The 27537-nt window shown below is 40.6% G+C and overlaps 1 protein-coding gene across 1 annotated transcript in view; it reads right to left on the minus strand.

Moving 5' to 3' along the window:
- Positions 1–24402: 24402 nt before the first annotated feature.
- LRRC9 (leucine rich repeat containing 9) overlaps positions 24403–27537 on the minus strand; it is a 43328-nt gene continuing 40193 nt past the window's right edge. The window contains 2 exon segments of the mRNA XM_076345833.1: positions 24403–24596; positions 25083–25266. Coding sequence (XP_076201948.1) covers positions 24403–24596; positions 25083–25266 — 378 coding nt within the window.

Consider the following 27537-nt stretch of genomic DNA (forward strand, 5'->3'; position numbering starts at 1 on the left):
TTTCATGTCATCTATATAGAAGGGGACAGGCGAGCATCACAATTAAGTCTATAAAACCTAAAACCGTATTCATGTTAAAATAACTTCCTGTGATTGATGTAACAGACCACACTGTTAGGCCTAAAATTGGCCTTGATGTACAGTACACTTGATGTACTTTAGAATAGTTATTTTCATCTGCAGATGCTCAGTAAATAATTAGGCAGACCTCCTCCCCTAACTTGCATGACGGACTTAAAAACTAGGCTGAACGATTTTGAGATGGGAGGAGTATTGCTTCTCAGCTTTGTGTCTTCAGGAATTATATTTACATTGCTTTTTCTGAAATCATTAGGTCTGGAAAAATGAAAGCTTAAATGCATTCCAGGAACTGGAGCTTAAAAAAGCCGTCTGCCAAATAGGCAAGGTTTGCAATGAAATCTCCCTCGTCTCCACCAAGCGGCTCATCATTTAACCAGGAAATGGAAGGGAAGGCCCGTTCTCGTTCCATTCCTGTTTTCCATCCACAGAGAGGTTTGGATGGTTCCACCCCGAGGCTCAGCTAAATGCAGTGTTCAGGCTGGCACAACGTCCTGTACCAGCCAGCGGGGCTGGACGGGGCAGGTTGAACGGTGGCGGGGAATGGCTACACAGCAATGTGGCTGTCCCCCACGACACAGCCCTCCGTGCCCATTGCACCACACAGCGTTAACAAGAGTCAACTCCTCCCTTCATCCTCTCCCTCTCCCGCGTTGGTAAATACACGCGTGGCTGCCAGCTCACCCCTTCCCAGCAGTGTTCAGTCTTGCTTAGCCCTCATCTCCTTCTGCTCTGGTGCCTGGCCATTGCTCCCACTCCACCTACAGTCGTGGAATAGCACAATATTTCTGTTTAAATGAATGTTCATGAAATGCTTCTCGTCCAGGGGCTGGGTGGAAGACTAGAAATGGACAGGAGGATCTGGAGGTCACTGATGGTTTTCCCCAGAGTATAAGAAGGTCAGCTCTCCCAGGCTTCTCTGTCGGGTGCACTGTAACCATCTTCATAGTTCTTTCCTATATCTGGCACATGTTTGTCACAGGGTGATGTTCTGGCCGGGCTAAGGTATCCGTAGCCCTTTTGGTGCGGCAGAGCCTGCGGCACAGGCTCAATCACCATTTCAGCCAGCCCTTCTCATTGCTATCACATGCAGCTCTTATCAGGGTGCTAATACTGTGGCTAACGATGTCTCTGTTCTTGAGGCACACTAAGAAATCTGGCATATAGCCCACGGCTAGAGCTCAGATTCTGCAACAATAATGTTTATGTTGGCAGGCCTTCGAACAGAAACTCGCATTCACTCCAGCTGGCTGGTGTGATTCTAGCAATTAATTCAGCTTTTCCAGTGGCAAGAGTTTGTTGATACAGCTTGTTGCTCTTCCTGTTGCAAAACACATCAATAACTTGGAAAAAAAACTGGCTAGACAGTCACAGAGTCACAGAAGCGTTGAGGTTGGAAGGGACCTTTGGAAGTCATCTAGTCCAAGCCCTGCTCAGAGCAGGGTCGACTACAGCAGGTTGCTCAGGGCTGCGTCCGGTTGGGTTTTGAATATCTCCAAGGATGGAGACTCCACAACCTCTCTGGGCAACCTGTTCCAGTGTTTGACCTCCCTCCCAGTAAGAACTTTTTATGTTTAAGTAGAGTTTCCTGTATTTCAATGCATGTCCATTGCCTCTTGTCCTCTCACTGGGCACCACCGAGAAGAGTCTGGCTCTAGCTTCTTACTCCTTCACATCAGGTGTTTATATACATTGATAAGATTCTCCTGAGCTTCTCCAGGCTAAACAGCCCTGGCTCCTTCAATCTCTCCTCATATGACAGATTCTCCAGTCCCTTAACCGTCATCGTGGCCCTTTGCTGGTCTCATCCCAGTACGTCCATGTCTCTTTTGTACTGGAGAGCCCAGGACTGGACCCAGCACTGCAGATGTGGCCTCACCAGCGCTGAAAAGAGGAGAAGGATCACCTCCCTTGACTTGCTGGATGGAGCTGCTTTTCCTAATGCAGCCCTGGAGGTTGGCCTTCTTTGCTGCAAAGTCACCTTGCTGGCTCACGGTCAGCTTGTTGTCCACCGGGACCCCCAGGGCCTTTCCTGCAAAGCTGCTTTCCAGCTGCTTGGCCTCAGCCTGTACTGGTGCTTGGGGTTATTCATCTCTGGGTGCAAGACTTTGCAAATCTCTTCGTTGAACTTCATGAGATTGCTGTTTGCCTAAGTCTTTATAAAGAACCATTTGGGAAAGAGCTGGAGGGATGGAGATTTAAGTGTCTCGGGTTCCCACAAAATCCCCATGTCGTTAGTTATCTAATTTTTTAACTTATGCTCCTCTCATCTATAATACCAAGTCATCATCCTGAGCTCTGGAGGCTGTCACAAATCTGAAATGAGGATGAAAGCAACCCATACAATGATTAGCTTTGTAAGTTTATACAGAAAGAGGAACTGCAGGTATTTAATTCTCCATGTTGTAATCGGAGTCCTAAAATTTTGTATTTATAGCATTTCTGTTTTAACGACAGGAATTCTGCCCCAAAATAAATGTGTGTAGATGGAATCCTCTTAGTTATGAATAAACCACTTATTTTCTGTATATTTATATAACTGAAATTCATAGTTTCCTCTGTATACTGTGTTTTTTCTGCAAGGTTGTTCTTTTCAACAACAAGGCCTCACCGCCTCTGCCCTCAGCTCACCTATAGTGAGGAAGTAGAGTGCCCATGTTGTTTCCTGATTACACAAAATACAGCGAAATGCTGGCTGTGTAATGTCACCGACTGGAATCGCCATCAGATTGCCAAATGTCCTGAACATGTCGTATTTTTTCTTTGCCTTTATCATGTTGCCTGTTATTTTGGGGGTGGAAGGGACCTAGAGCTTCATGGAGCAGTCTGATAGAGCTCCTGGTTTCTTCTTTTGCCTTTGCCAATCTCATTGGACACCCATCGATTCACCACATGGATTTACACCCAACTGTGAAGATTTGTTACTTTGGGCCCTACTTTGAATCCAGACTTTCCGGACTATAATGGATGGCTCAGACAGTGCATTAAGGACATCAGGAGCATAATCCTGGTTTCTGGGAAGTCAGTAAAGAATATGCCTTCGTGTTGGAGGCAGCCTGTATTTTCAACCCATTTGGAGGTCAGGAGTACCCAGGCCTGTTCTCTCACCTGCACTGAGAAATTTAAGCACATTCAAAACCCCCTCGCTACCTTTCTTTACCCAAACTCACTGAGTAAATTTTAACAGATAAACAGAGTTTATTTACTTTTTAAATTTACTTCTGTGGTTTGAAATTTCTTTGGTTTCCTTCAGGTTTTACGCTGCAAAAGTATCAACAGCACCAAAAATTGGATTTGTCAAGAAGGTGTGCAACCAGAATAACAACATTATAAAGTGGATGTAGCAAAGAAAGGAAGTAGAAATGTTGCTAAAATTCATTTAGGATATTTACAATTAATCTGCTCACTCCTAACTTCACTGTTGGAGCAGGTCAGGGCATAGGGTCTTCATGGCATGGTAGTACGAATCTCTTTGGCTTCACGGAGATCTGGGCTGCAAATATTAACCCCTCAGCTCCATTCTCTGCATTGCTGGATGTAGCCCAGTGCCTTGCCTGGGGCTGCCTTGCTGTCTGCGTGCCCTGCAAATACAGTGCCCCGCGCCTCCCTGCTGGGACACTTTGATTCGGAGGGTGGAAGAATGGGCTCGTGCTTAAGTTACTGGATTGAGATGCTTCCAGGCTAAAAAAGTGGAAAATTGTTTTCTTTAAACAAATGTGGTTTCATCTGACCTTCAGTAAATCTGCTAACTTCAGCTTTTCCCCCTGTAAATTAGGTACTGTCAGGCTAAGTTGGTTGGGTACCAGGTGGTAGGAGGGAAAACAGAATTATTTAAAAAAACCCCAAATCCTGCTTCATAGACAGAGCTCATCTCTTGTAAGTAGGTCAGAGTTGTTACAGAAAACGTAGTGGTAGTCATACTAACGATAGGCTCCGGTTTGTTTAATAGGTCCTGTTAACATTTAAGACTTTTTTCCCCTTTTAAAATTTCCATTTTGAAGTCAGACGATTCACGATAATACTTTTTTCCTTTTGCGGTTAATACGTTGATCCGGCATCTCAGCAGCAGCACTGGGAAGCCGTGACGGTGAATCCAGGTCCTCAGGTCTCTGAAGGAAGCACCCATGAAGGGGTCCCTGGGATTAAGGAGGAAGCGGAGGTTTTAATGAAGCAGACTTCATTCTTCAGAGGGGTGAAGGGAGGTAAGGGAAGCTCCTGTTGCTTATGTGATTATTGCTAATGACTGTAATTGAACATCCTCATGACAGGAATATTTGGTGCCTGAGGTAAAGCTTGTTTGCTTCCATTCCTTTTTTTCAACTGTCTCGTGGTGCCCTCTCGAGGTAGGAGAGCAGCCCGTTTTATTCGCTATTTTACGGCAGCTGGAACACAAACTGGAAAAACAGACCCTGGTGAAGAAGCTGAGAAATTGTTGCTTGCTTTGAAAACCAAATTAAATTTGCTGTAACTCCATGCAAAGTCAGAGTTTTTTTGGATTCCCATTTAAAAAAGCACGCCAATCTCTTTGCCTCCAGCTTTTCCGTGAGATCAAGCACTAGAAAGGACACAGAAAGCACGGGGGATGCTTCTTCGCAGTGCCCCGAGGCCACAAAGGTGCATTTCCCCGGAGCGCGAGCCAGTGGATCATTGCAAGATTAAAGGCCGTCTGTTTCCACGCAGGAAGGGAAGGCATTTCCCACAACATGCTCTTGTGCCCTTGATGTTTAGCACAAAATGCATCAGGAAATGCTGACATGTTTGGATACTAAAGCGGATTAGGAGACCTCAGGAAAGCCAACCTTTGGGCTCAAGTCAGATAGAGGGTATTGTGCTTGTGGGGAAGGTCTGTGAGTGAGGTGCCTGTCCCTCCTAGCTGGGGGGAAGCCGAACACCTTGGATGTGATCACCAGCTTACTGTGAAGGACTGCAGGCTGTAGGTTTCTCTTTAAAAGTGACTATTGGGTGCTTGGTCTTGAAATATCACTTGCTAGGTGACAGCAGATTGTCCTTCCAAAAATGCCTCATCTTAAATCCAACAAGGAGCAAGGATTGGCAATGCGGTGTGTCCTCAAGAGTCAGTGAATTAATCACTTCTGTTTTGGACTGGGATAGGGATGATGCTGGGTGTTTGGGGCAAAGGCAGCCTGTTGGAGAGATGAGCACGCTATGAGTGCACGCTGATTTATTAGTAGTCTCCCTTACAGCTGAGTAAGATATATTTAACCTCACTGTGCAGCCTCTGCTGTTACCTTTTCACAGGATCCTACTGGGTTACTCCAGGCCGTTTCTGTCTGATCCCATTCAATGCTGGTATGAGGGTTTCGGGAGATTTGACACAGGAGGCAATTGCTGGCTGTATTTTGTTAAAACCTGAGTCCTTTCAGACCTCCTGCCCCTTCCAGGTGCCCTAACAGCAACAGTCACTATGAAGTCTGCTACGTCCCTTTGACCAGAACCTCTGTTTCTTTGTTTCTGGTGTACCCTTCAGACTAGCTGAGCACAGAGTGCTTGATCTGGACTTATGTTCAGACCTGGGAGCAAACAGCGGCTGTGGCACCCTGCGGAGGTATTTCACGCAGGACCTGTGCACCCACGAGGCCCGCCAACATGGTGGGGTGATGAATGTGACTCTGTTTGTCTTAGCAAGTGGTGTGACACCTTTTCTCCTCCTGATAGCGTGACAGCTGTGATTTTCTGAGGCATCTGAACCAGTAGGGGATGCAAGATTTTCTCAATGAAGGTTGTTTTTCTCTGATTTTCCTCTGCTGCTATTATAGACTTCATGAACTACGGCCTCTCCTCCATCCCCTCTTTTATGTGCAGCTCAGTTTTGGAGTTCGGAAGGCTTTTCATGTGTTGATTTTGTGCCCATATTGGATACATTTTAAAAATACTTCTTTTTTTTTTAAACGTCTCTGCTTCTCATAGATAACTTTTGATGGGGGCAGTTGGAAATAAGTGTAAACAAATGCTGAACAACATGCCGAATCTGAAGGCATAAATCCCCTCCACAGAGCTGTAAATTGAAGACTCAAAGCTCCCGTTGTGTTGAAAAGAGGGACTCTTGGGCCCAACAAGGGGTAAGATGTTAATAAAACCTTTGTTCACTGTTACAATAGGGAACAGCTAAGTGTGGTTTGGGGTTCCTGCCAAGTTAACCCTGATTTATTCCCATTGTCACAAGTACTGCTAAGAAACCCCTTAACATGTTATTAAAGATAAAGAACGAAAAACAGTTAATACTTTTCATTTTGAATGCTGTATTTAAAGCAAAAGCTTTCATTTCAAAAACATCCTTTATTCCCTTTCCCTGTTGCTAGACTAGGGGCTTTAAAGAAAATTCACATTTTATGTGGCATTAACTTCCTTTTTCTTGGGGAAAAAACAAAGTTAGCTTAAATGGTCTGAAACTGGCACTGTCTTTAATATTACTGGAGCCTTATTTTCTCTAAGATAAAAGTGCAGGTGTTCTGAGTCCCCCCAAACACATGCTAACCTGGCTTATTTGATTGTTTCCTTCCCTGTGGTCTGCTGGGCTCTGCCCATCCGTGGTCTCTCACCCGGTTGTTGTTAGCTCCTTGGGGCAGGAACCATGTGCAGCACATTCAGATCCACGACCGGACAGAATTGCTATGATAAAGTGAATAATAACAACGAAAAGCCATGGAAAAATAAGTCAACATTCAATCAGCATTTCAACTTTTTGTTTCTTCAGTGAAGAAAGGCAAATGAGAGACAGCTGCTGTCTACAGTCCTGCCTTTCATTTGCATCTGTGCTGTTAGGGAATCAGAGGCTACTCAATACAAGGTCTTGGAAACCCTTTGGATGAGTATGAGGTTGTAGATGTTGTGTCAGGTGCATCTCCACGCGAAGCTCATAGTGGTATGACGATGGGTAGCGTTATCTTGACAACTAGGGAAGAAAGGGAGGAGAGAGGTGGCAGGTGTACCTGGGTACTCTCTGTTCAGGTCAGGATGTCTTGAGCATTGGGGCCACCGAGGTCCAGTGGTGTCATGTTTAAAAGCAGGCCGGCAGAATACACTGGGGTGATAGCCACATTCCCTCCAGCCCTCACGCACTCCTCTCTGCCACCCACTCACCTAAGGAAAGGTAGCATCTTTATTCTGGTAGAATTAATGAATCAAAATACACTGTTGGTGATTTCAATTATAAATGTTTCCTCCCATTCTTAAATGTTTCCAGTTGTTTTCTCGGCAGGACCTCGAGGATCTCTCCTGAGAGTTCCCTTCACAGAGATATGCGCAGAATGAATAGTTTATCTCCAGCTCCTGCTGACTTTCACGAATAATTTGATGTAAAAAGCTAAGTTGGACTTCTGCTGTGTCAGATAACTTGGGAGTATCAGCTTCTAATGTTCCAGCCACAGACCAAAACAGCCTTTCTAGTTTTAAAGGCCAAAGTGGCCTCTCTGGCTTCCACTCACCTGCAACCTTTCCTGGAAATTTCCACTACCTTACCTTTCCCTCCTTTAGCTGCCTGTCTGCTTCGGGCTCCCCAAAAAATGGGAGAGTCTCTGGGGCTTCCAGCTGGCAGAACTTCTCTTCTGAATGAAAAATATTTACTTAAAGAAGATTTGGTGGGACATACAACCGTGATTTTTACTGTTTCTTGTTCACCTCCCCAGGTATACACCAGAAAATACTGTGGTCACTCCTGAAGGTGAGCAGCTTGTTTTACAGGCTGTATTCATCTGCCCAGTCTCATTGAAGGCAAACAGAATTGCTTATCTGAGTAATGTCACACATGTCCCTAAATGATTGCAAGAGACTGAAAGGAGTTGGGAATAGAAATAATAGCACTACTTCATCTCTCACAGAGCAGCGCCAACAAAATAATGAAGCCATGTGAATAAAGAACCAACATAATAATCAAGCTCTAACCATTTTTGGAAAATTAGCACTTCGTCTGTAACAGTAACGGCTGCTGGGAAAATGGTATAAAATATTAACTGTCAGGTTAAGCACACCTTAATCAACATGTGCCGAGCCCCACTGATGTGTCCTCAAACCTGTTACTTAAGTACTCGTTAAGGCCAATTAAATAAACAAAATTTTAAAGCCTAATAGCATAAACCACATAAATAACATAAAAGAGCCATAATGGTTGAATGGGTGGGTGTTTAGCCCTCCTTGATTTAAAACAGCGAAGTGAAAAATGTTGGAGCCCTTGAAGGTGATTTCGAAGACGAGGAAGTGACTGTGCTACACAAACAGCAATCAGAGACAATTAAGAGAACTGGGACAAGTGCCTCATTCTCTCCGCAGACTGCATGGGAAATTGCGCTTTACATTTCAGTCTCGTTGCATTTCAAATAAGGCCCCCAGCTATGTCATTTTTCAAGTCCAACTCAAATCAAAAGATATTGCTTAAAATCTTCCTATTACTCCAGAAGTGAAAGGAATGATTGTCTATGCTGATGAGCCTGGAAGATTGTCTTGGAAAGAATTTGACAGTTTTGTCTCCCAGTCCCATTATAATGTTATTACTGCCCCTGAAGAAGACTGACAGAGCCTGAATACCAGCGTAAGTACGGGGGTAGTTTAGGATGGCTCTCTGCCACTGCAGATTTCATGTTGTTTCTCTGCACAGTAGAGAAACTGTGTGCTACGCTGTGCATGTGTTTTCTTTTAAAGCTTAATCTGATGAAGAATCTTAGCGAGACTGTATAATAACAAAAGAGCAAGAAAATACAAGCAAGCTAAAAAAAAAAACCCGTAAAAAATGGAAAGAATGAAAATAGGGAAATTTGGAAATAATTATCCATGTCTAATTATAACCCTGTCCCTATGCAGAACGCACAGCCCGTGAGTGATACTTTTTCAAGAACTTTCTGGTAAGCATGGAAAGATTTCGGTATGTAATTCAGAAGTTTCCTGACGTGCTGAAGTGGCCTCACTTTTGTAGCCTTCTTTGCAAAGGCAGGAGTACATTCAGCTTTCAGAGCTCTTGTAGCTGTTTTGGTTTGTCATAATATGCTATGGTGCCTAGAAACGAGCACCTCAGTTTTTAAACGTGCTTAAGTACCGATTTAAGTGACTAAGTTTCCCCCGGTGCAAATGCTCGTCTGCATGTCATTCGTGTAATACAAAAACTTTTGCGGGTGTTTATCCTCTTAAGGTATGAATAAGTAGTAACTGGCAAGTAAGATGAACGTACTGAATTAATAGAACGTCAGTGCTTTTTAATGAGACACGTATGCAAGACAGACTGTTTACTTAAAAAAACCCCCCAAAACAAAACATAGGGGCTGGAGGAGGGGTTGAGAGCAGGGACATGTGCTAGAGGCAGCGCCCGGTTGTGCCGTCTCGGGAGCAGCGCTCGGCTAAATGCATGTGTCTCTTTCCACCTTGCTACAGCCTGGGAGAGCCTGAACCCTCAGGATTCCCGGTCCCAAGTGCTTCTTGCTTCCCCCAGCCTCCAGAAAGCCGGTCTGCCTTCACCTCCGGCCGCCTAGCAGGGGAGCGAGCGGTGGCCCAGCCGCTGCGGTTGCCCCGGCACATGCTGGTGTGCAGAGGGACGCGGGGGGACTCTGCGCTTCGGCTGACTGCCCGTGCGGTGCCCAATAAACCTTCCTTTTACCAGCCCTGACTTCTCTGCTCACCGTCATGAAAACTGTAAAATGGAGGGGCTGTGTTGAGTACATAGAAGCGATGCAAGCTTTGCCTTACAGCAGTTTTCCCAAGGAAGTATCAATGTCAGTCTCACTGTTTTCTTTGCATAAGGCACGTTTTTATTTTAAAGATTTTTTTTTAAATGAAAAAGGCTCTAAATGTAAATGTTTAATTAAAATGCTAATTAATACGAAGTTAATATAAGATCTCTCCACTCAGATACAATCAACTGTGCATAAACCAGGTGGTCTTAGAAAACGAGAACCTAAATCAATTATTTCCAGATTAAAGATTTAAACTTTTACTTTTCAGTATATAACAATTGACTGAGAGATAAATTACAGTTACAATGACAACCTGGTACTTGCTCTCCTCAATCCAGTACATAAGCTACCTAGATCTCTGAAAAAACCCCCAAAGCAATGCCTTGTTGATTTGTGACGGCTGCGGAGCAAGTATGCCCACTGAAATTAAGGGGAATTTGTGAAGGAAACAGGCTGCTCCTCAGCCAGGGATTGTAGAAGCCATTTATAAATTGTGATGACCCCAACAAGAAGCCTTTCCCAGTGTGGTGTCAGAAAGCAAGTCCAGCTAGATCATTCACATATGGAAGTACACAAAAGAAAGACAAATACTGAAAAACCATATTCACTGCTCTCAGAACCTTATCCCAGTACCCAGAGTCGTGATGGATAATGTCTCTAGCAGAAATCTCATTCATTTCAGTGGGACTTCCTCAGAGCGCAGTACTACTCAACTAATGGTGGCAAAGTTGGGTCCTAACCTGCTTGTTTTAAAACAGCTTTAGCAAAAATATATTTAGGGGCAAATTCTTGTCACAGTAAGACCAATAGGAGTTTTGTGACTTAGTTTCTATATTATATGACAATTAACTTTTCTTACATTTTCATGTACCTCAAATATGTAACTCCTAACTGGAAGGAACACATTTATGTACATAAAAATGATGTATATAAAAATGCAATATTTATTACTTTATATTCACTCTATGGCTCTGCATGAATATCTCTCTGTTGTTTTCTGAAACAGAGCCGAAAGGCCAATGGGAGCGAAATACCAACCTGAGATAGCAGTCTAGCAAGGAAAGCAATGCTGTCGCTGCAGAGGGACTTCTAGCAGAAGAAGTGACACTTGCAGTTACTGAGACTGTCAGTCCAAATCCATGTCGCTCTGGTACCCCGGATAAAGATCAGGCCAACTTAAGAGCTGGCGACATGCCACGCAGACAGATGGACAGATTGGTGAGCGACACAGAGACCGTGCAGGAGCATCGTGTGGATTCTGAAGGCAGCGTTCCCAGCTGGGAGACTGCAAACAGCTGGCCAGCCTCAATTTTTTAAAAACAATTTTTGTTTTAGGAAATGCCGCAGTTTGTTTGCTTCTAGATGACGTAACGTACCGAACAAACCAGGGGTAGGAAGGGGTATTGTTATTTAATGTTGGTAAAGTTGGCTTGAGCTGCACAAAAAGAAGGAAGTGAAGAAGGGGCATTGCCTCTGAGCCCTGGAGAGAGCCAGGATGAGGAATGGTAATGGAATTTCCCTGTGCTTTTCTGTGGCAGGGCAAAACAGATCCCACACACTGCTGAGCGGAGCAGCAGAGGGAGTGCCAAAGCTGCTCGTTAGAGATGGGGAGGAGAAATCTCACCTTGGATTCAGAAGCTGGAATTCATCATAAACTCACACTTCAGCCTTCCTCTCCAACGAGGATCAGAGTCGGGGTAGGGGCACTGTGGGACAACTCCTCTTCTGGGACAACGGTAGCATTTACTAGACAGGATAAACTTGGACTCTTGACTTACTATAAGCTGGAAAACTGAAACCCAAAGGGGAAGATCTGATGCCAATGCGTTTTGTTTCTGAAGGAAATCGTTTAAAAGAGATTATCTGAATTTAAATATTTAGCTTTAAGCAGTTTCTTTCCTGGCACACCAAACTTTAGATAGTTAAATTAGTCAATCCTAAGTAAAAATGGGGCTGCTATATAGGAATTTGAATGATTGGTCCTCACGTGCATCAGCATCCCTTTGAATTACAATTTTTCATCCCCTCTGTTTGCAAAATGGATAGAGTCTTCCCAGGCAGATACTCTATCCAGACTGTACTATATTCTGTCTCCTAATAATCAGTCCAAGCTACATTTCAAACACCACTTCTGCTCTATTTTCTGTAATTCATTCATTATTTCTTTCAAAACCCTGGGTTGCCCCATGTGTTTTGCCAGTGTTGATGCATATTGGGCATCAGTCAGGTCTAGAGTCACCCCAGGTTACTCTTGTTTGTGTTACTCTTGTTGTGAACTCAACTTATATTTAACTGGGGAATCACGGTCATAAAAGGTCAACACAAGAAGAAAAAAAAAAATGCATCCAGTGCACTCAATATCAAGTCCAGTCACAAATTGGGTAAGAAAGGGACAGGATAAGTGATAAAGGGCACAAGCACCTCATTTTTGGAAGCGGTTTAGATTTGCTAAATCAGAAAACTATTACCAACTATGAGCACTGATGTATTGCTGGGTTCATCTCTTAGGGTGCATTAAAGGGATAACAGAAAGCAGACACCCTTGTTGGTCTGTGCAGAAGAAAGGAGTATATTTACTTATCTGAAACTTTTGTTCTCACACATGCGTATGATCAGATTAACGTGGGATCTGAGTGGGGCCGTGCATGTGGCAATTACAAAATAACACATCAGGACTGTATTTTGATGGCGAAGAAAAAATTTAAAGCAGCACCTTTAATAAATACTAGCATATTACATGATTTTTTTTTAAGTTCATGGAAGAAGAAACACCTTTCCATTAATGCAGTTGCCTAAGACCTTTGTTCTTCTATCAGAGACAACCAGTTCCCGTTAATTTTGCAGTGAGACGGGCATGCAGCTGCATTTTTTGGGCTTCTACAGATTATGCTTACAAGCTTAATAACAATTATATGCCTACAGTACATTAAATAAAAGAAATACAATGAAGGAACATAAAGGGTATGAGGCTGTCAGCAAAACAATCGAGTTTATACTTTAGGGTGAAATCCTAAACTGAGGACTTCAACAGTATCTCTAAACCACCTGACCCACGAACGCTTCTAGTGCCATCTCAGGACAAGACTTTGAGACATTCCTCCATCTTCCATGGCCTCTATAGTTCCCACATAAAGGTAACACACGCAAAGGCTAGACGGTGGTTGTGTTGTATTCAGGAGGGCTCCGATTTGGATCATCAGAGGCCCAAGACCACGGCTGTCACTGTAGACATGATCTAACTCTTGGCCCTATCTTGGCTTGCAGAGATCAAGCGCAGGACATTGTGCACCACCAGCAGAGAGAAAGAAAACATTACCATGACCCCAGCTCTAAGTCAGCGATGTTACAAAAGGGTGAATCTGGATTTAAGTCTGCGTCGGCTTTTTTAAGGTCACTGATTCTCTCTAAAGAAACAAAACAACACATACTTTGCACGCGCACACACACACACACACACAAAATAATTAAAAGAATTAACACAGGACTTAGGTTGTGTTGCAAACCAAGATTCTTGTTAAGTGGAAATTCGCCATATGCTCTCCAACACTAGACACAAAGAAGAGCCATTGTGCTAACTTAAACCTCGGTTTTGCTGTAGGATTGGAGTGTACATTGCTGTCAATTGGCTTGTTTAGTTTAGAGTATTAATGTTTATTTTGGGGACTGTACACCAAGGTTACTTAGACGAAGTTTTTGGAAACTTTTTCTCTCAGGCTGCTGAGCTTTTATTTTGAGGAGAAAGTAACACAAATAATAAAATGCAGAGGTGCCAGGGGGCTTAGTGTAAAGAAGACTTGGAGGTTTATACGTCTTCCTTCCTTTTTTTTTTTTCTTTAAACCGTCCAATTATGTACCACATAGCAGCAACTGGGCTAACAACAGCCATATGATGGAAGAGCTTGTAATCCGGTTGTGGGTCTAGCTCCATGAGACAGACTCCAAGTAGATGAGTGTTAAATCTCCTTAGAATTAAGAAGGGTTTGGCAACCAAATTAATTGTTTTGGAAAAATCCTGCTTTATGGATCATGAAGAGGATAAAAAGGGAAAAAACATGTCATGTGTAGTGGTTAGTCAGATGTTCTTTTGGAGTTACAACGATTTCCTCTCTAATTCCTCTTCTTGTTGACATTCCCGTTAAAAGAATAATGAGTACTATGTTCATGGCCTTAGTGCTACTCATCCCTGTGTACATTACGAAATCTTTGCATTAAGCTACCCAAATGGATTGAATCATATTGTAAGGCAGACATTAAAAATAATTGCAGTCAACTGTAAGCATGAATAAAAGCGAAGTATAAACTGATACGCTACGATACGAGTGATAGTAATTGCTGGTTCCCTGTACGGCAGTTTGTTTCAAGGAGGTGGTGGGGCCCAGGCAACCGAGCGATTGCATCAATCTGGTTTAGCAGGACTGAATTATTTTAGTCTTTGGATTTTTAATATTTATGTAGTTACCCTGTTACCAGTGAGGTTGTGATGCTTTGGAAAAATATGTTATATGTATTATTAATGCCGTGTTTAAATAATGGGAGACAATTAAACAATCACCGGGTAATAGTTTCCCAGGTGTTTTTCTATTTTATATATTTTGTAGATATATAATGTATTCTCACAGAGGCTACATTACTTAATTACTCAATGCTTTTAAAGTATTTTGGTAAAAATAGGTGTGCAAAAAAAGGTATTATTATTTCACTGGTGGCATAAAAGCAGCTTCATTAAGGAGGCTGGTACTAATAGTCCTTTAATACAGAAAGCCAGGAGATGGTTCTTCACATGGTACATTAAACAGTGAAATATGCCAATTTTGACTTGATTTCTATGCTGCTAAACTACCCCACATTCATTTTTTTCAGCTTTAAGCCCTTCCATTCTAGTATTCTCTAGCCCCGGTTACAGAATTGCAGCTTGCTTTTCACCTATCTTCTAACAGTTTAACATAGATGTCTGGGTCCAGTCCATTGTTCCAATTGTATATAGTTTAAAAAGCTCTGCAGTATTTTACTCTTTCCATTATATCTTGGCTTCCCTGAGCGCTCTCCTTGCTGCATTTTGCTTGTACTGGCTCTGTTTTCTAAACCCACTTATGGCTTTTTTTCTGTACACACTTGTTCATTGGGGAGCTTAAATTGACTTCTCTCCATTCTGTTTCCTTAACTAAAAACGCACCATTAAGGTTGATTGAAGTCTTTGAAAACACTTCATAAAAAATGAAAGGCCATAAGAAATTAGGCTACCAGTGTTTGCAAATACCTGTTTTCAGACAAATTGATGGGAAGGAATAAGAACTGAAATTTAAAAATGCTACTGATATATATTTGTTTGCTACTTATTTTCATGAGACTAGAAAAAGCATGTGTAAAAGATTTTGAGGAATAAAATATTGAGACATTAACAAAATATGCCATGCAGTAGCTTTTTGTTGCAGAAAGCCTTTTCTCCAAAAAACATCAGGCACAGTTCTGAAGACAGAAAATGGCAGAATGAACAGAAGTATCTGGATCAGTTCTTTTCATGATTTTCTTTTTTGGAAAAATATTTTTTATTCTCAAATACTTCTCTTCAGAGAATACTGAAAACTATTTCTTTCTAAGAGTAGCATTTGAACCATGGAATAACACGTTTATAGGAATAGGAGGAGTTCTTAAGAAATTGCTTTACAAATGGGAGAAAAAGAAAGGTTAATTAAATCAGCGAAACTTTGAGTCTCATTTCAGCACAAAAACATCTGTGCAGTGGTTGGGGATATTAGGTGTGTTTTACGTTACGTACATGTACACTTAAACAAAGCAGCCTCATTTCACAAATCACCCAACAGGAATAAGGAAAGTCATTCTGAACAGCATGCTGAATTGTCAGGGAAACTTTTATGGGCATATGGAAATGCATCTACTTTAAAAAGAGAAATATCAAGAGGGATTTGCACAAAGTTAAAAGCAAAGCAAATGCTTTAGAATCAAAAGTGATTACACTGAAAATGGCAGCTTGCTTGTCGGAGCAGCTGAGACGGCTCCCTCACCAAGCAAAATACTAATCATTCCAGCTGTTTCCAGGCTCTCCTAATACTGCTGCTTATCATTAAAAAATATATACCTTAGAAATGTGGAAGGCTCTAAAAGAAAAATTATTTGATTTTAGTTTATTTTTAGATAATTTTTCAGACAACTGCCAAACATTTTATTTACAAGATCTATTACTTCTATGGCTTTTTCTCTTTTCCGAAATATAGATATTCATTCTGACAGTCATCCCACTAAGTGGAGACATCTAAAATGCAGACGACTTTCAGTATAAAACTTCCGTTACAGAACAGTGGCAAAAAAATCTGCGTAGTGTGAGTTTTACTGTTTTAATAGACTTTTTCCAACAAAAAAAACCTTAACATGGGGAAAAAAACTAACCACCGAGCCCCAAGATCAAACTCAGGTTTGAATTCAAGATCAAACAAACTTGTAAATGAAAGCTGTTCCCAGACTTTGCCTTTAATATTGCGATCCATTTAAGATTTTTATTCCTCTTTATTTTATAAAAGCAATAGAATAAGCCCGCCAGACCTCAAATGCGGTAGTATTTGATGGTGTACGTGAACACAATTTGTAGCATACTATATCACTTCCTTTAAGAATTCTCCTGTTAATGGAGGAAAAGAGCAGTGAGATCAACAAGAAAAGTAGCTGAGTACAAGGAGGTCATGCAGCAGCGATGAGTTCTGTAGCAGAGGTACAAGGAAACCCTGTCAGTTTCCATCCCATTAAACGAGCTATGAGCTATGTGTTGGACTCGCTGGGATTACCAGCAAACCCCTACCAAGCTGTGTGCTAGCTCTTGCTCACATCCTCTATCAATTATTCAGTTCCTTTTATGCAAATAATGTTTCATAGAAGCAACGGAGATCCATAATGGGCAGAAGAGTAACATCCATTTAGAAGAATTAAATGGTAGATGAAAAGTGTGACACTTTGCAGGCAAAAGCTATTGAAATGGTGCAGTACCAGTACTTTTTAAATGTCTGCATGCATGCACAGATGGGGAGATTCAAAGTTTTGTTTGCTTTTTTGTGATGATCAACTTCATACAAAATTAAATGAGAAGGCAATAGACAAAGACTCCTGCATTCACAGTTCTGCCCAGGGGACGGTTGCAGAAGCGAGGCCTCTGTGGCAGATCTGCCTGTGTTCTTCAGGCTCCAAGCTTTCATTTTGTATTTTGCAGGGAATGTATGCAACAAGCCTGGATGCAAATGGTGTTTATACTAAAGAGAGGCTTCACTGTTCTTTAGAGTCAGGAGTCAGAAAAAAACTAAGGGCCGTTCCTGCATCCTTTTATCAGGCAAAACGTCCCATTGATTTCAATGCATATATGGGATCAAAACTTCTCTGCTGTAGCACCACTACAGTTCACTGGGCCAAATTCAGTAATGGTGTATGCAGACGCAATTCCATTCCCGTCAGTGGAACTAAGCCTTCTGAGTGAGATCCAACAAAGCTGCTCCAAGAAGGCTTGCTTTCTTCTGAGATTCTTCCCACAGAAGAGATTGATAAGTAAATGCAGACAATCCCGGGTGCACCCAGCCAGAGAACTGATCGTGCCTCTGTTGCAAGCCTTTAAATCCTTGTCTGGGATTTTACTTGAAGGTTTATCCCTTTTCTTGTCAGGAAACTAATTATAGTCTTCCTGCTGAACTGTCTGTGGGCTGTTTGACCACTTATGTCTGGGTCTGCACTGGCAAGTTTGGGAGTGGTGATACCCCGCTAATGCCTCTCCACTGCAAAGGCTGTCGTGGAGCTGCTTGTCATGAGCATAAACAGGTCAGTGGGGGTGAGAAGACCTCCATCATCCTGTGCGCTCCAACATCAATTAGAGAATCTCGTAATAACCTTGAATTTTACACCAGAAAACCAGTGTTTAATAAGACAGAAGCAGAGAAACAGGACCACAGCCTCAAGCTGCCTATCTCTGTCCTGCTGCAGCCCCTTTGCCACACTTTGCTAGTGCTACTCTTCGTGTGCAAGGAGTGTGAATCAAAAGCAAACAAAATGTTATTAAGTCTGTCAACTTAATTTGGGGAGACAACGCCTAAATGCTAAGAAACTTTTCATGGCTTGAATCTGTATTTCCTGGAACTCACATACGTGCTCCAGTGTTTTAACTATGTCTTCTAGACATGAAGACATCTCTTCTAAAAGCTTTGTAATGTGAGTGCTCTGTATATTTATGGTGCTTCTGCATTTAACTATCCCTAATTATACTGTTATTCACAAAGGAAATTTTTTGCTAAACCAGAAGAGACTGAAAGTGTGTTTAAATGGAGTGCAGTTAGCCCCCCAAACAGAAATATGCTTCCATTATAAAATTCTACACTTAAAAAAGCCCTGGCAGTAGGCAAAGGTGGAATTTAAAATCTGTGAAAGAGATCGAAATTTGAAAGAATATTACACACAAGCATAGATAAGTTCAGAGAATTCAAAAGAAGCAAAGCTATAGGGGGTACACACATATTTCTAATTTCATGTTCACCACATTGTGCGTGTACAGCCTACAGAAATGAAAGCTATTCACCTGCAACAGGCTGGCAGAGCAATGCTCTCCATCTCAGATGGAGGTAACATGCCACAGAATCTCCAGGTCCTTTAGGAAACTTTGGCTGCTTTAAGGCACAGGATATTTCTACTCGGGATTATACAAGGGGCTTTCTGTAGGGTTCAAAATTACACGGAGAGCACGAGAGCAAAAAGCTGCACTGAGCAGTCTGTGCAGAGAGCTATCTGAGCTTACTCTCATCCCTTTCCTCTCCCCTTATCCCTAGTTAAGGCCAGTTGTTAAGTCTGTGGAGGGCTGGGACTGACCTTGTACAGAGATCAGTAACACAAGGCTGTGAGTACCACATGCTGCGTGAGCAGTCCTACTCTTCTTTTTCCTCCACATAGTACTTTTACAATCAGTTCACTCATAAGGGTCTATCTTCTGTTTTGTGGTGTTCCTCTGCCTCCGTCAGCTACACACGTGTTTCTCTCTCCTTTGGGCTCACCTTAGCAGTACAAACTGTTTTCCCTGGCACTACTGTGTCCTCGTTCAGGTCCCTCTAGCTCTCCTGCAATGAACAAACCTGACTGCTAGCAGGTGACAGCCAGGCAGTGATCTTTAGATGCAATGTAACCCAAGTTGTCTGTACAAAACCCAAACCGGTCACACTCAGACCCATTTCCCAACAAGTCAGGGCTCTAAATTAATCAGAAAGCAAAATGAATCTGACTCAAAGGCTCTGCTGCTCTCACAGACCCACGTTGAGCTCTGCAACACTGCAAGTGGTCTTTCCTTGCCTTGAAATTTCAAGAATGGGATTTAAACCTTTGATTTATTCTGGTGCAAATCTGCCATAACCCGGCTGAAGTGAGGGGGGAGTCTCTGTTACCCGATGTACTCGTGGCATGCCTTAGTAGCCCTGATGTAGAAAATCAGCAGTACAACAAAGACACCTCGTGGCTGTCCCGCAAACCGCACGCGAGACAAAGGCGACTTACCAGCCAGAAAAGGGATCCGACCCCAGCGTGAGTGACCGTGGTCTGGTAACAATCTTCATGCTTACTGCCTGCCTTCTGCTTGTAAGTATAGTTAATACTAACCCCTCTTCCAAATCGCCTGGGAGAAACAAACAAACAAAAAGTATGAGTACAATAATCTTGTAATTATAAGAATTAAATCATATCATTCATAGAAGCTTGATGATGGCTTCCAAATTAAGCATAGAAACTCGAATTATTAAATTACAAGACCACAATAACTCTAGTAGTAATTTAATTTGACCTGATACATGAAGTGAATGCTATGAAGAATTTATCAAGTCTGGAAGTAAGCTCTCATATTAGAGAGAGTACTCTAAAGTCTTCTAAGAACTTTAATGTCAGAGTAACATGGTAAGTTATCAAAATTTACTTTTAAAATACTTACAAGTTTATTAGAAATCGGCAGATATATAACATGTTTATAGTTTTGTATACCAGTATATTTTTTAAAACCCTATATAATCCAATACACTATACCCCAAACCCTATATTTTTAAAAATATAATATGAAAAGTGAAATGTATTTTTTTAAAATAGATGGAATAATAAAGTCCATAATTACATTCAGATGTAGTTTCATTGCTATTCCTTGCATCAGTTCACACACACATATATGTGAGAAAGGCTCTATAGATACAGTAAGCGCATCTATTATAGCGAAGTGGCTATTTTTGTGATTATCTAAACTGTATTTCTGAACAGCAAAACAAAATCTTGCACAGTAAATTTACTTTGACAAATTGATCAACTTTGACCTGAGACGTACTGATGTTTTTCTTCCTTCCTCACCTTTACATGAAAATTCATTATACTATAATCCATGATATTTTCCCAGTTTAGTAAAAATGAAGAGTAATTAATTCCGATCATGAAGCTCTTGGAAAAAAGACCAACCCGCTATGTAGTAAAGGTGGAGAGATCAGACTCTGTCCTCTGTTTTTCCAGTGCAAATCTGAAGAAGTCATACTGAATTCAGACTTCTTGTCAACTAAATTCTGAGATTTTATTGCTGATTTATATCAGGGTGAGTGAAAACAGAACAAGCCAAAGGGATCTCTTTGAGTCCCACAGGATCCAAATATTCTGCATGTGCATAAATGGTTGCTTCACTGAATTAAATAATTTCATTACATAATTGATATTTCATATTCATTATATAGTCACAATCACCGTATTAAAATAAAAGTACAAATGGCCAAATTCTCCCTTCAGTAACACCACTTAAGTCTGTGGAGCAATCCTCAGGAAGATTTTTTTCCCAGAATTTGTCTCATTTTCACAGTTCTTTTGACTCTTATGGTTGTTTTAGTGTGGAGAGGCTCGAAACAATTCCAAGTCAAACCACAGAGACTTTGTTTTAAAAAATATCCATTAATTTAGAGAAGTAATAATCATAATAATACATATTTAATACATTAATAACATGATATTCAGTCCTATCACGCACTCCCATGACAACAGCTTTATTATGTACCCTTCATGGATGAAATCAGGACTTCGCTTAAGTAACTTGGAGATCTACCGCTGATACAGACAAGCCAAGATTTCACAATGTACTTCAGTACATCCCTCTACAAGCATCTTTGGAACTTTTTTTGGTTTATGAAGAAGATTATTTGCAAAGAAGATGAAATACTGAATTCCCTTAGGATCAGATTCGTAAACATACCTAGGTATTGCTCTGTTAGCCCTGCGAGGCCTAAATATCTTACTAGTTTTAATCCTACTGAAAATCAACTGTCATATTCCCCATACGAACAGGTGATTCACAAATGACAAGCAGAGGAATATGCCGTTAGTGGTTCACAAAATTCCTGTTGCATCTGTTAACTCCAATCTAACTTGTTGATTTCTCTGGATAAGGAGAAAGCTTTTAACCCTGCTCCAGTTGTGGTAACATGAAAACAGTACTGACCTCATACTAGGGAGCACGTGTCCCGGAATGTGACCTGAAAGAACCTGTAAGATAATAACGTATTATCTTATTATCACTCTCATCTACAAGCAGCTGATGGATGGAGTGACAGCCTACTGCTTTGTGCCATCAAAGGATAAAAAGGCCAACGCTCTTAAAACACGGGTGTTTCCATTCGAGTCCAAATTATCTTTTTTTAATCATCTCTTTTTGGTAGAATTTGCCTTCTATTGAAATATAATTTATAACTATAATATTTAAAACTGAACAAAATGAAACCTGGAAGATCTTAATATTCAGAAAGGCAAACAAATGTGATGTTCTGTTTTAAGCAGGGGACTGTAGTGGAGGCTCCAGTGGTAAAGCGAAGTTGTTTTGCACATTAAGCAGGGCTTCAGACTCCTTTTATACGTTAAACAGTGCGTGCCTTTGTACATTAAGCAGCACATTACCAGCTCTCTAGTAGAATGGGAAAATTTAAGCAAATCCATTTGTTACTGTTTGAAATAAAATGAGGTAAAAGTGTATCTTTTAAGAGCTTTGCCTTCCCGTGTGGGTTGTTTCTCTTCCTGATCATAACGAAGGGAAAATACACACGCTTTAAACTTTCAAGGGAAATACACGTTATACATAGACTGCACTTGAATAAAGTAGTTGGCAGTAAGTTTAAGTTACTAATAAAAATCATACGTAAGTGTTATGATTAACTAGGTCACACACAAACCTAGGACAAAAATTCAGTTAACTCCAAAGGGTAAATGTCTTAATATGCATCCACCAACCACTCACCCTGTGGCCTCCACTGCTAATTTTCATGCAACAATTCCATGGGTTGTAGTGGCTCACTAGCACAAAATTGGTAAATGAATGCTAGCTGGTCTAAGAGATGTCATAGCTGCATGGTAGCTTGAGTATCAATGGAGCAAAGGTCAGTGGGCTGATTTTGGGCACCGAAAGAGCATTGTTAAGACCTGAAGGAACCTTAAAACTTTAAAACTTTTTGAACTCAGGAGACTAGGATTTTCCTCCCTACATGGATACATAGTCAAAGTTGAATTTACATTCCCATACAAACTAACTCTTTGTCTACAGATTTAAGGAAGAGATGCATGGGTTCATAGCTTTGCACTTTTCTGATGATGCAAAGCAACTATAAACTTAGCTTAAATGATTACTGTAGTCTTCCTGCTTTGATGTATCAGTGACTCTTCCCTGAAGTTCAAAAAATAAGTACTGATTAAAGACAGATCCTGTAAACATAAATACTGAAAAGTATCACGTAACAGCATTCTTGTTTCATTTTTACTTTAGGGTTGTGTGCAGAATTTCTCATTATTAAAAAATTCCAATTCAAATAGAAATTAAAAAGTAAATATCAGTAACTTAGCTGTAAAATGCTACGAAGATCTTCTAAGTTAAGAAATTTAGGGAAGATAATACTTCAAAGAAATCTAACCACAGTAAGGTAAGAATTATGCTGTTAAAGCACCTGAATAGCTTTAACTCTGCCTGAAGTGATGCCATGAGGGGAAAGGTTAAAAGAAGGCCTGATTTGTCCTAAAACATCACTTCGTCTAATCTGGGATGACGTGACTAGTGTTGCTTAATCAGAGGCAAAAATTTTTTTTTACTCTCTGGGTGCCTTTGCTGTGTTCTTCTAATTTTAGTCTGTTGGATTTCATAAAAGGTAAGATTAAATTAGAACCACCCAGACACTGTGCATGGTTTTGTAATGTTACAACAAGCTGAGAGAAATGGAAAAAGATCAAAGAACGTGTGTGGCATGTGAGGAAACGCAAACATAGCTACCGACAGAGGATGCTTGCTACAGCATCTCTTCTACATTATTTAAAAATACACGGTCTCCATTTGTTGTTTTTTTAAATGTGTGAGGATCAATCTGTAACATGGGGAAAAGGTCATACGTGTTGCTTTAAGCCGAAAAAACCCACTTTTTAAATAAAAGAGAAGTGCCTGTAAAAGGATCTTGGAGGGTATGCAGTTAAGGTAGAATCCAATCCTGTGAAGAGGCCAGCTTAGATCGAGGCTATGGAGAATTTAGTCCTGTATAAATCAGTCAAGCTGAGTAACGTCAGTTCCTCTGACCACTGCTTTCTCATCTGTAACATCTGAGTCAGCATGGGACTGTCTGGTTTAAATAAGGTTTATTTAAAGTGCTTCCTCTCTAGAGGTTTGGTGATATTAATCACCAAAAATATATGTTCCTTTGGAAACTACTCCTGTCACCTCTGTGCATATCTAAATACCGATTGAAGATGGTTGTGGAGAAACACCTTTGGGAACAAGTCCCTAATTAGGTCTCTCTTTTTCATTGGCAAATATGGCCTACAGCTTTTAAACATATTTTTCTGGCAAGGAAAAAATGGAGCTTATACCATGATGTATAGGTATAATAATATATGAAATATACCTAAGGAAAATGCTTGTTTGGGGCTAATCTTACGCAAAAAGCAACTATGCATACTGATTCCACAAAGAATCACCTCACTGACTTACATAACTGATTTTGAGGAAATCTCTTTAGGTAGTAAATATTAGTAATCAAGATGGAAATATAAAAATCCTAGTGCCAGACCTGTTTGTTTGCCTCCTTGTTGTGGAGAAACGTTTGATAAAATAAGAAATGTTGGTGTAACATTCAGTCACACACTGGCTTGTTCCAGCTGCTGGCAGTCAGTAAGAGCAAGATACTGCTGTTTGTATCACAATTATTAGATATCTTTAACCACAGTAACAGTTTTACCCTTGCACTTCTGCTTCCATACTTAATATTTTTAATTACTAAACACAACTAGACTTCATGCAACAGAAAACAAACAAACAAATAAACCAGAAAGTCTTGAGTTAGTAATAGAACAGGATTAAGCACAGGTTTGGGAGATACCAGCTTATTTCTGTTAAACAGCTGGCTCCATTTTATAGTATAGTCATTGTTCTAATTGCAAAATTTTAAATTGTTGTCTAGATGTTTTCTTAGATGCATTGCAAGGTTTATCAGCAGAAAGAGAGTAAACACATTTTTGGTGGATCTGGAAACTGAGGTAAAGAAAATACGGCAGCATTTTGAGAAAGAAAAGTAATGTTTGAAAAAAAGTGCTTTGGCTGCAACCCGCCCCTAAAAAAGGCAAGAAGCAGCAGCAGTGTTTAGGGCTGGTAAGAGCCTCGCCTGCCTGCATTTTCTGTGCTGCCCTGATGCAGTTGGCTCGTTCGAGAAGTAGCACTGTGATGCACCAAATGGTTTAGAGGATTAGTTGCCGCTCCTTTGGCTTGCCTAAGAGCTCTTTCTGCATGGATGCTTCAAAGATTGTTTGTAGTAATTCCTGGGGTCTTAGGCTTACCTGTAACACAAAATGCACATGGATATTCTCCCTGCACAGCCTCACCCCAGCTGCCAGTCATCAAGTACTGCACTCATTCTTCTCTTCTTCATTTTCCTCACCAGAACAATGTTACATTACTTCCTTTCAGTTCCTAGCATAGCTAAAACTTTAATTTACAGACTGAAATTGGTTAATAAATTAAAAAAACCCACAACCCAAAGCTTTTGAAAGCACTGAAAGGCTAATTCTTCTATCAATGATACAGACTGAATCTGAAGATCCATCCTAGGGTGAAGAACTGACAAAGATATGTATTCCTCCAGAAAACACATGTGTTTCCCAGCTCTGGGAAGGTTGTGAGAAACTTGCAGACTTGCAAGATACCCAGGAAAGATAAAAATGTCCTTGTTAAAAATGCTTTATATGGCCATACAGTATGTAGCATGAGGGCGTATATCTATGTTAAGTGTTCAGGAATACATAATCCTGTTTGTTTATGCTTACTTTCATTTGACTTATTCAGTAGAGGCTCTTCAAGTTCATGACCAAATATAAGATCAGAGCCAAATAAATGGTTAATGTTTTCATTCAGATTCCCATTTGTTATTCTGAGAGGATTATGTCTTGTAAAGTTTGCTGGCAATGCGGGAAATCCAGAGTCCTCTGGAAAGTTTGCAACTGGAAAACGCTTCCCAAGAAAAGGAAAAACAAAAATAAAAATTACATATCTTGGTCTTTATGATAGAAATGTCTTTTTGGCTTTGCAGTAGTATAAACAGTAATGATCAACTTCTTGTGAGCAAAGAACTGCAGGTTCAGTTCTTCAAATTACTGTTGTTAGCTTAGATTTGACTATTGCACTTTCTAGATAAGCTGTCAAACGCAGAAGCTATGCAAGTTGTGTGCATTAAAAAGCACCAGTACCTACGAAACTCAAATGCTTGAAACAAAATTGTAACCACTTCAAGAACAAAGCTACTATAATGTGCTGAAGCTCTTTTTACTGAGAAAGATGGAAAACAATACATTTTCAAATGTAAACCCATTACAGGGAATGGCTGGCACGGGGCTGATAAAAATTCAGCTTTGGAAGGATCTTTATAATATTTTAAAATACTCAGTAGTTCATAAGTCTCACTTTGTGACCACCACTTCTTGTAGCAACTGATTTAAGGCTGTGTGCCAGTCTGTGCTGATTTGTTAATTTTGTTAAAACTGGGTACAGTAAATGATAACAGTGATTGCCTTCTGTAAATGATCTAATTCAGCAGTGACAACGTTAAAAGAGATTTAATCAGTAGACTGAAAAAAGAAAATATTATTATGTACAGAGTGTTCTGGTGTCTACCTACTAAATAAAGTGCTAGCCTACTTTCTGCTGGGAAAATCTCTTTTGAAGCTTAAGATCAAAAGCACTTTTTAAGCTTAAACACCACCATACGGTTTCAATTCTTGCTTTCTAACAAGCACTTTAAAAAGCACAACTAAAATGCAATTGACAAACTTGAAAAATCTTTTGTGTTGTTCCACTTGAATGATCTAATGAGAAAATGGCTCAGTTCTGTTGTAGCTAATGAGGTATAACATCTTCACTGAACCTGAATATAAAACAGAGATTTCTCTAAAGATACAGTCTTAACATGCTTCTATTGCTTTACTCATTTTGCCATGTTTTTATTTAAGTGATGTCCAATGAATAAAAGCACAGGTCAGTTTTGAAATAAAACATTTACACATGAAATTACTCAATCCAAAAGTGCTTTGAACTCTGTATACAAGCATTGTGGCTTCAAGTGGGAAAATGTGGTTCACTAATTTACTAAGGTCCCGAGTCTGCAAACAGAGATATTAATGTAGCCAGACAGGGATCTGTGAAAACGCATTTTTGACAGATGAAGTTCTGAGATAGAACCCAAGTGTACATGGATTTTAACCTATCTGGTTTCGGCAGTGACCTACTATCAATGTGAAGACTGAGATTTGGCAAAACAGTGAAGATACCACTAATATCAGTATCAAATAATAGCATTTATTCTGGTAGTATCTAGAAGCTAATATCCTGCTAAAGGGCTTTATTTATATAATAAAATATTAACGCCAAGAAATTTATACAAGAATACAATATGGACATAACTCGTAGGTGTGGGAAGCATGAGATAACAGCAAAGTCGTTAGATTCAGTGCAGCAAGTAGTATTTGCAGCTCAGGAAGAGTTTAGATGTGGTTAGGCATGGTGACCACATCATGGCAGTAAAAAATTTAAGGAGACAATTGGAGTAGAATAACCCCGTGGTGCAGGTGTCTACTGGTAGTGCTTCTTATCTATAAAGCAAAGAGGTTGAGGAAAAGCTGGACAGGTTGATGAGGATGGGAGAATAAAACCGATTGTACTGATGCTTCTCATCATCCTTAGTACTTATGTTTTAGATGTGTAAAAGAACTGTTTCTGTGCTCCATCAATATGAAACTGAGATATGAAGAGAGAACTGGCTTGCACAACACAAAGTGGGAACAGTCTCTAGATCTCCTCATTACGCTATTGATCCTTCTGGGGAAATCGATGGTTAAAACACATACTGCAGTCTTTTGAGCTGGAAGGAAAGAATTCTGTTCATCAAACAAATCTCCAGAGAAGTTTCACGCTGTGATACAGAAAACACAGGTCTGCTGTGGGACAACAAACTCTTTCAGTGAGTGGGGTCTTAGTGATAAACAGAACCACAAAGACAATGAACTTTCTGTTCGTAGGAGATACATGCTGGGCTAGCCTCCTCTCTGACTCCTTGCTGTTGTTACTGTTATTCTTGTATTTAGGATACCTAACAGTGAATCCTACTAAAAATCTCTGTTCCAGTGAATTTATACTGTAAAGTGAGATGAGGCACACCCAATGAATGCAGACAGACTGACAGATGGGTGAGCACAAGAAAATAATGAGCACAAGAAAATTGGTCAGTGT

Source organism: Aptenodytes patagonicus, chromosome 7 (assembly GCF_965638725.1).
Source record: "Aptenodytes patagonicus chromosome 7, bAptPat1.pri.cur, whole genome shotgun sequence".
NCBI lineage: Eukaryota > Metazoa > Chordata > Aves > Sphenisciformes > Spheniscidae > Aptenodytes > Aptenodytes patagonicus.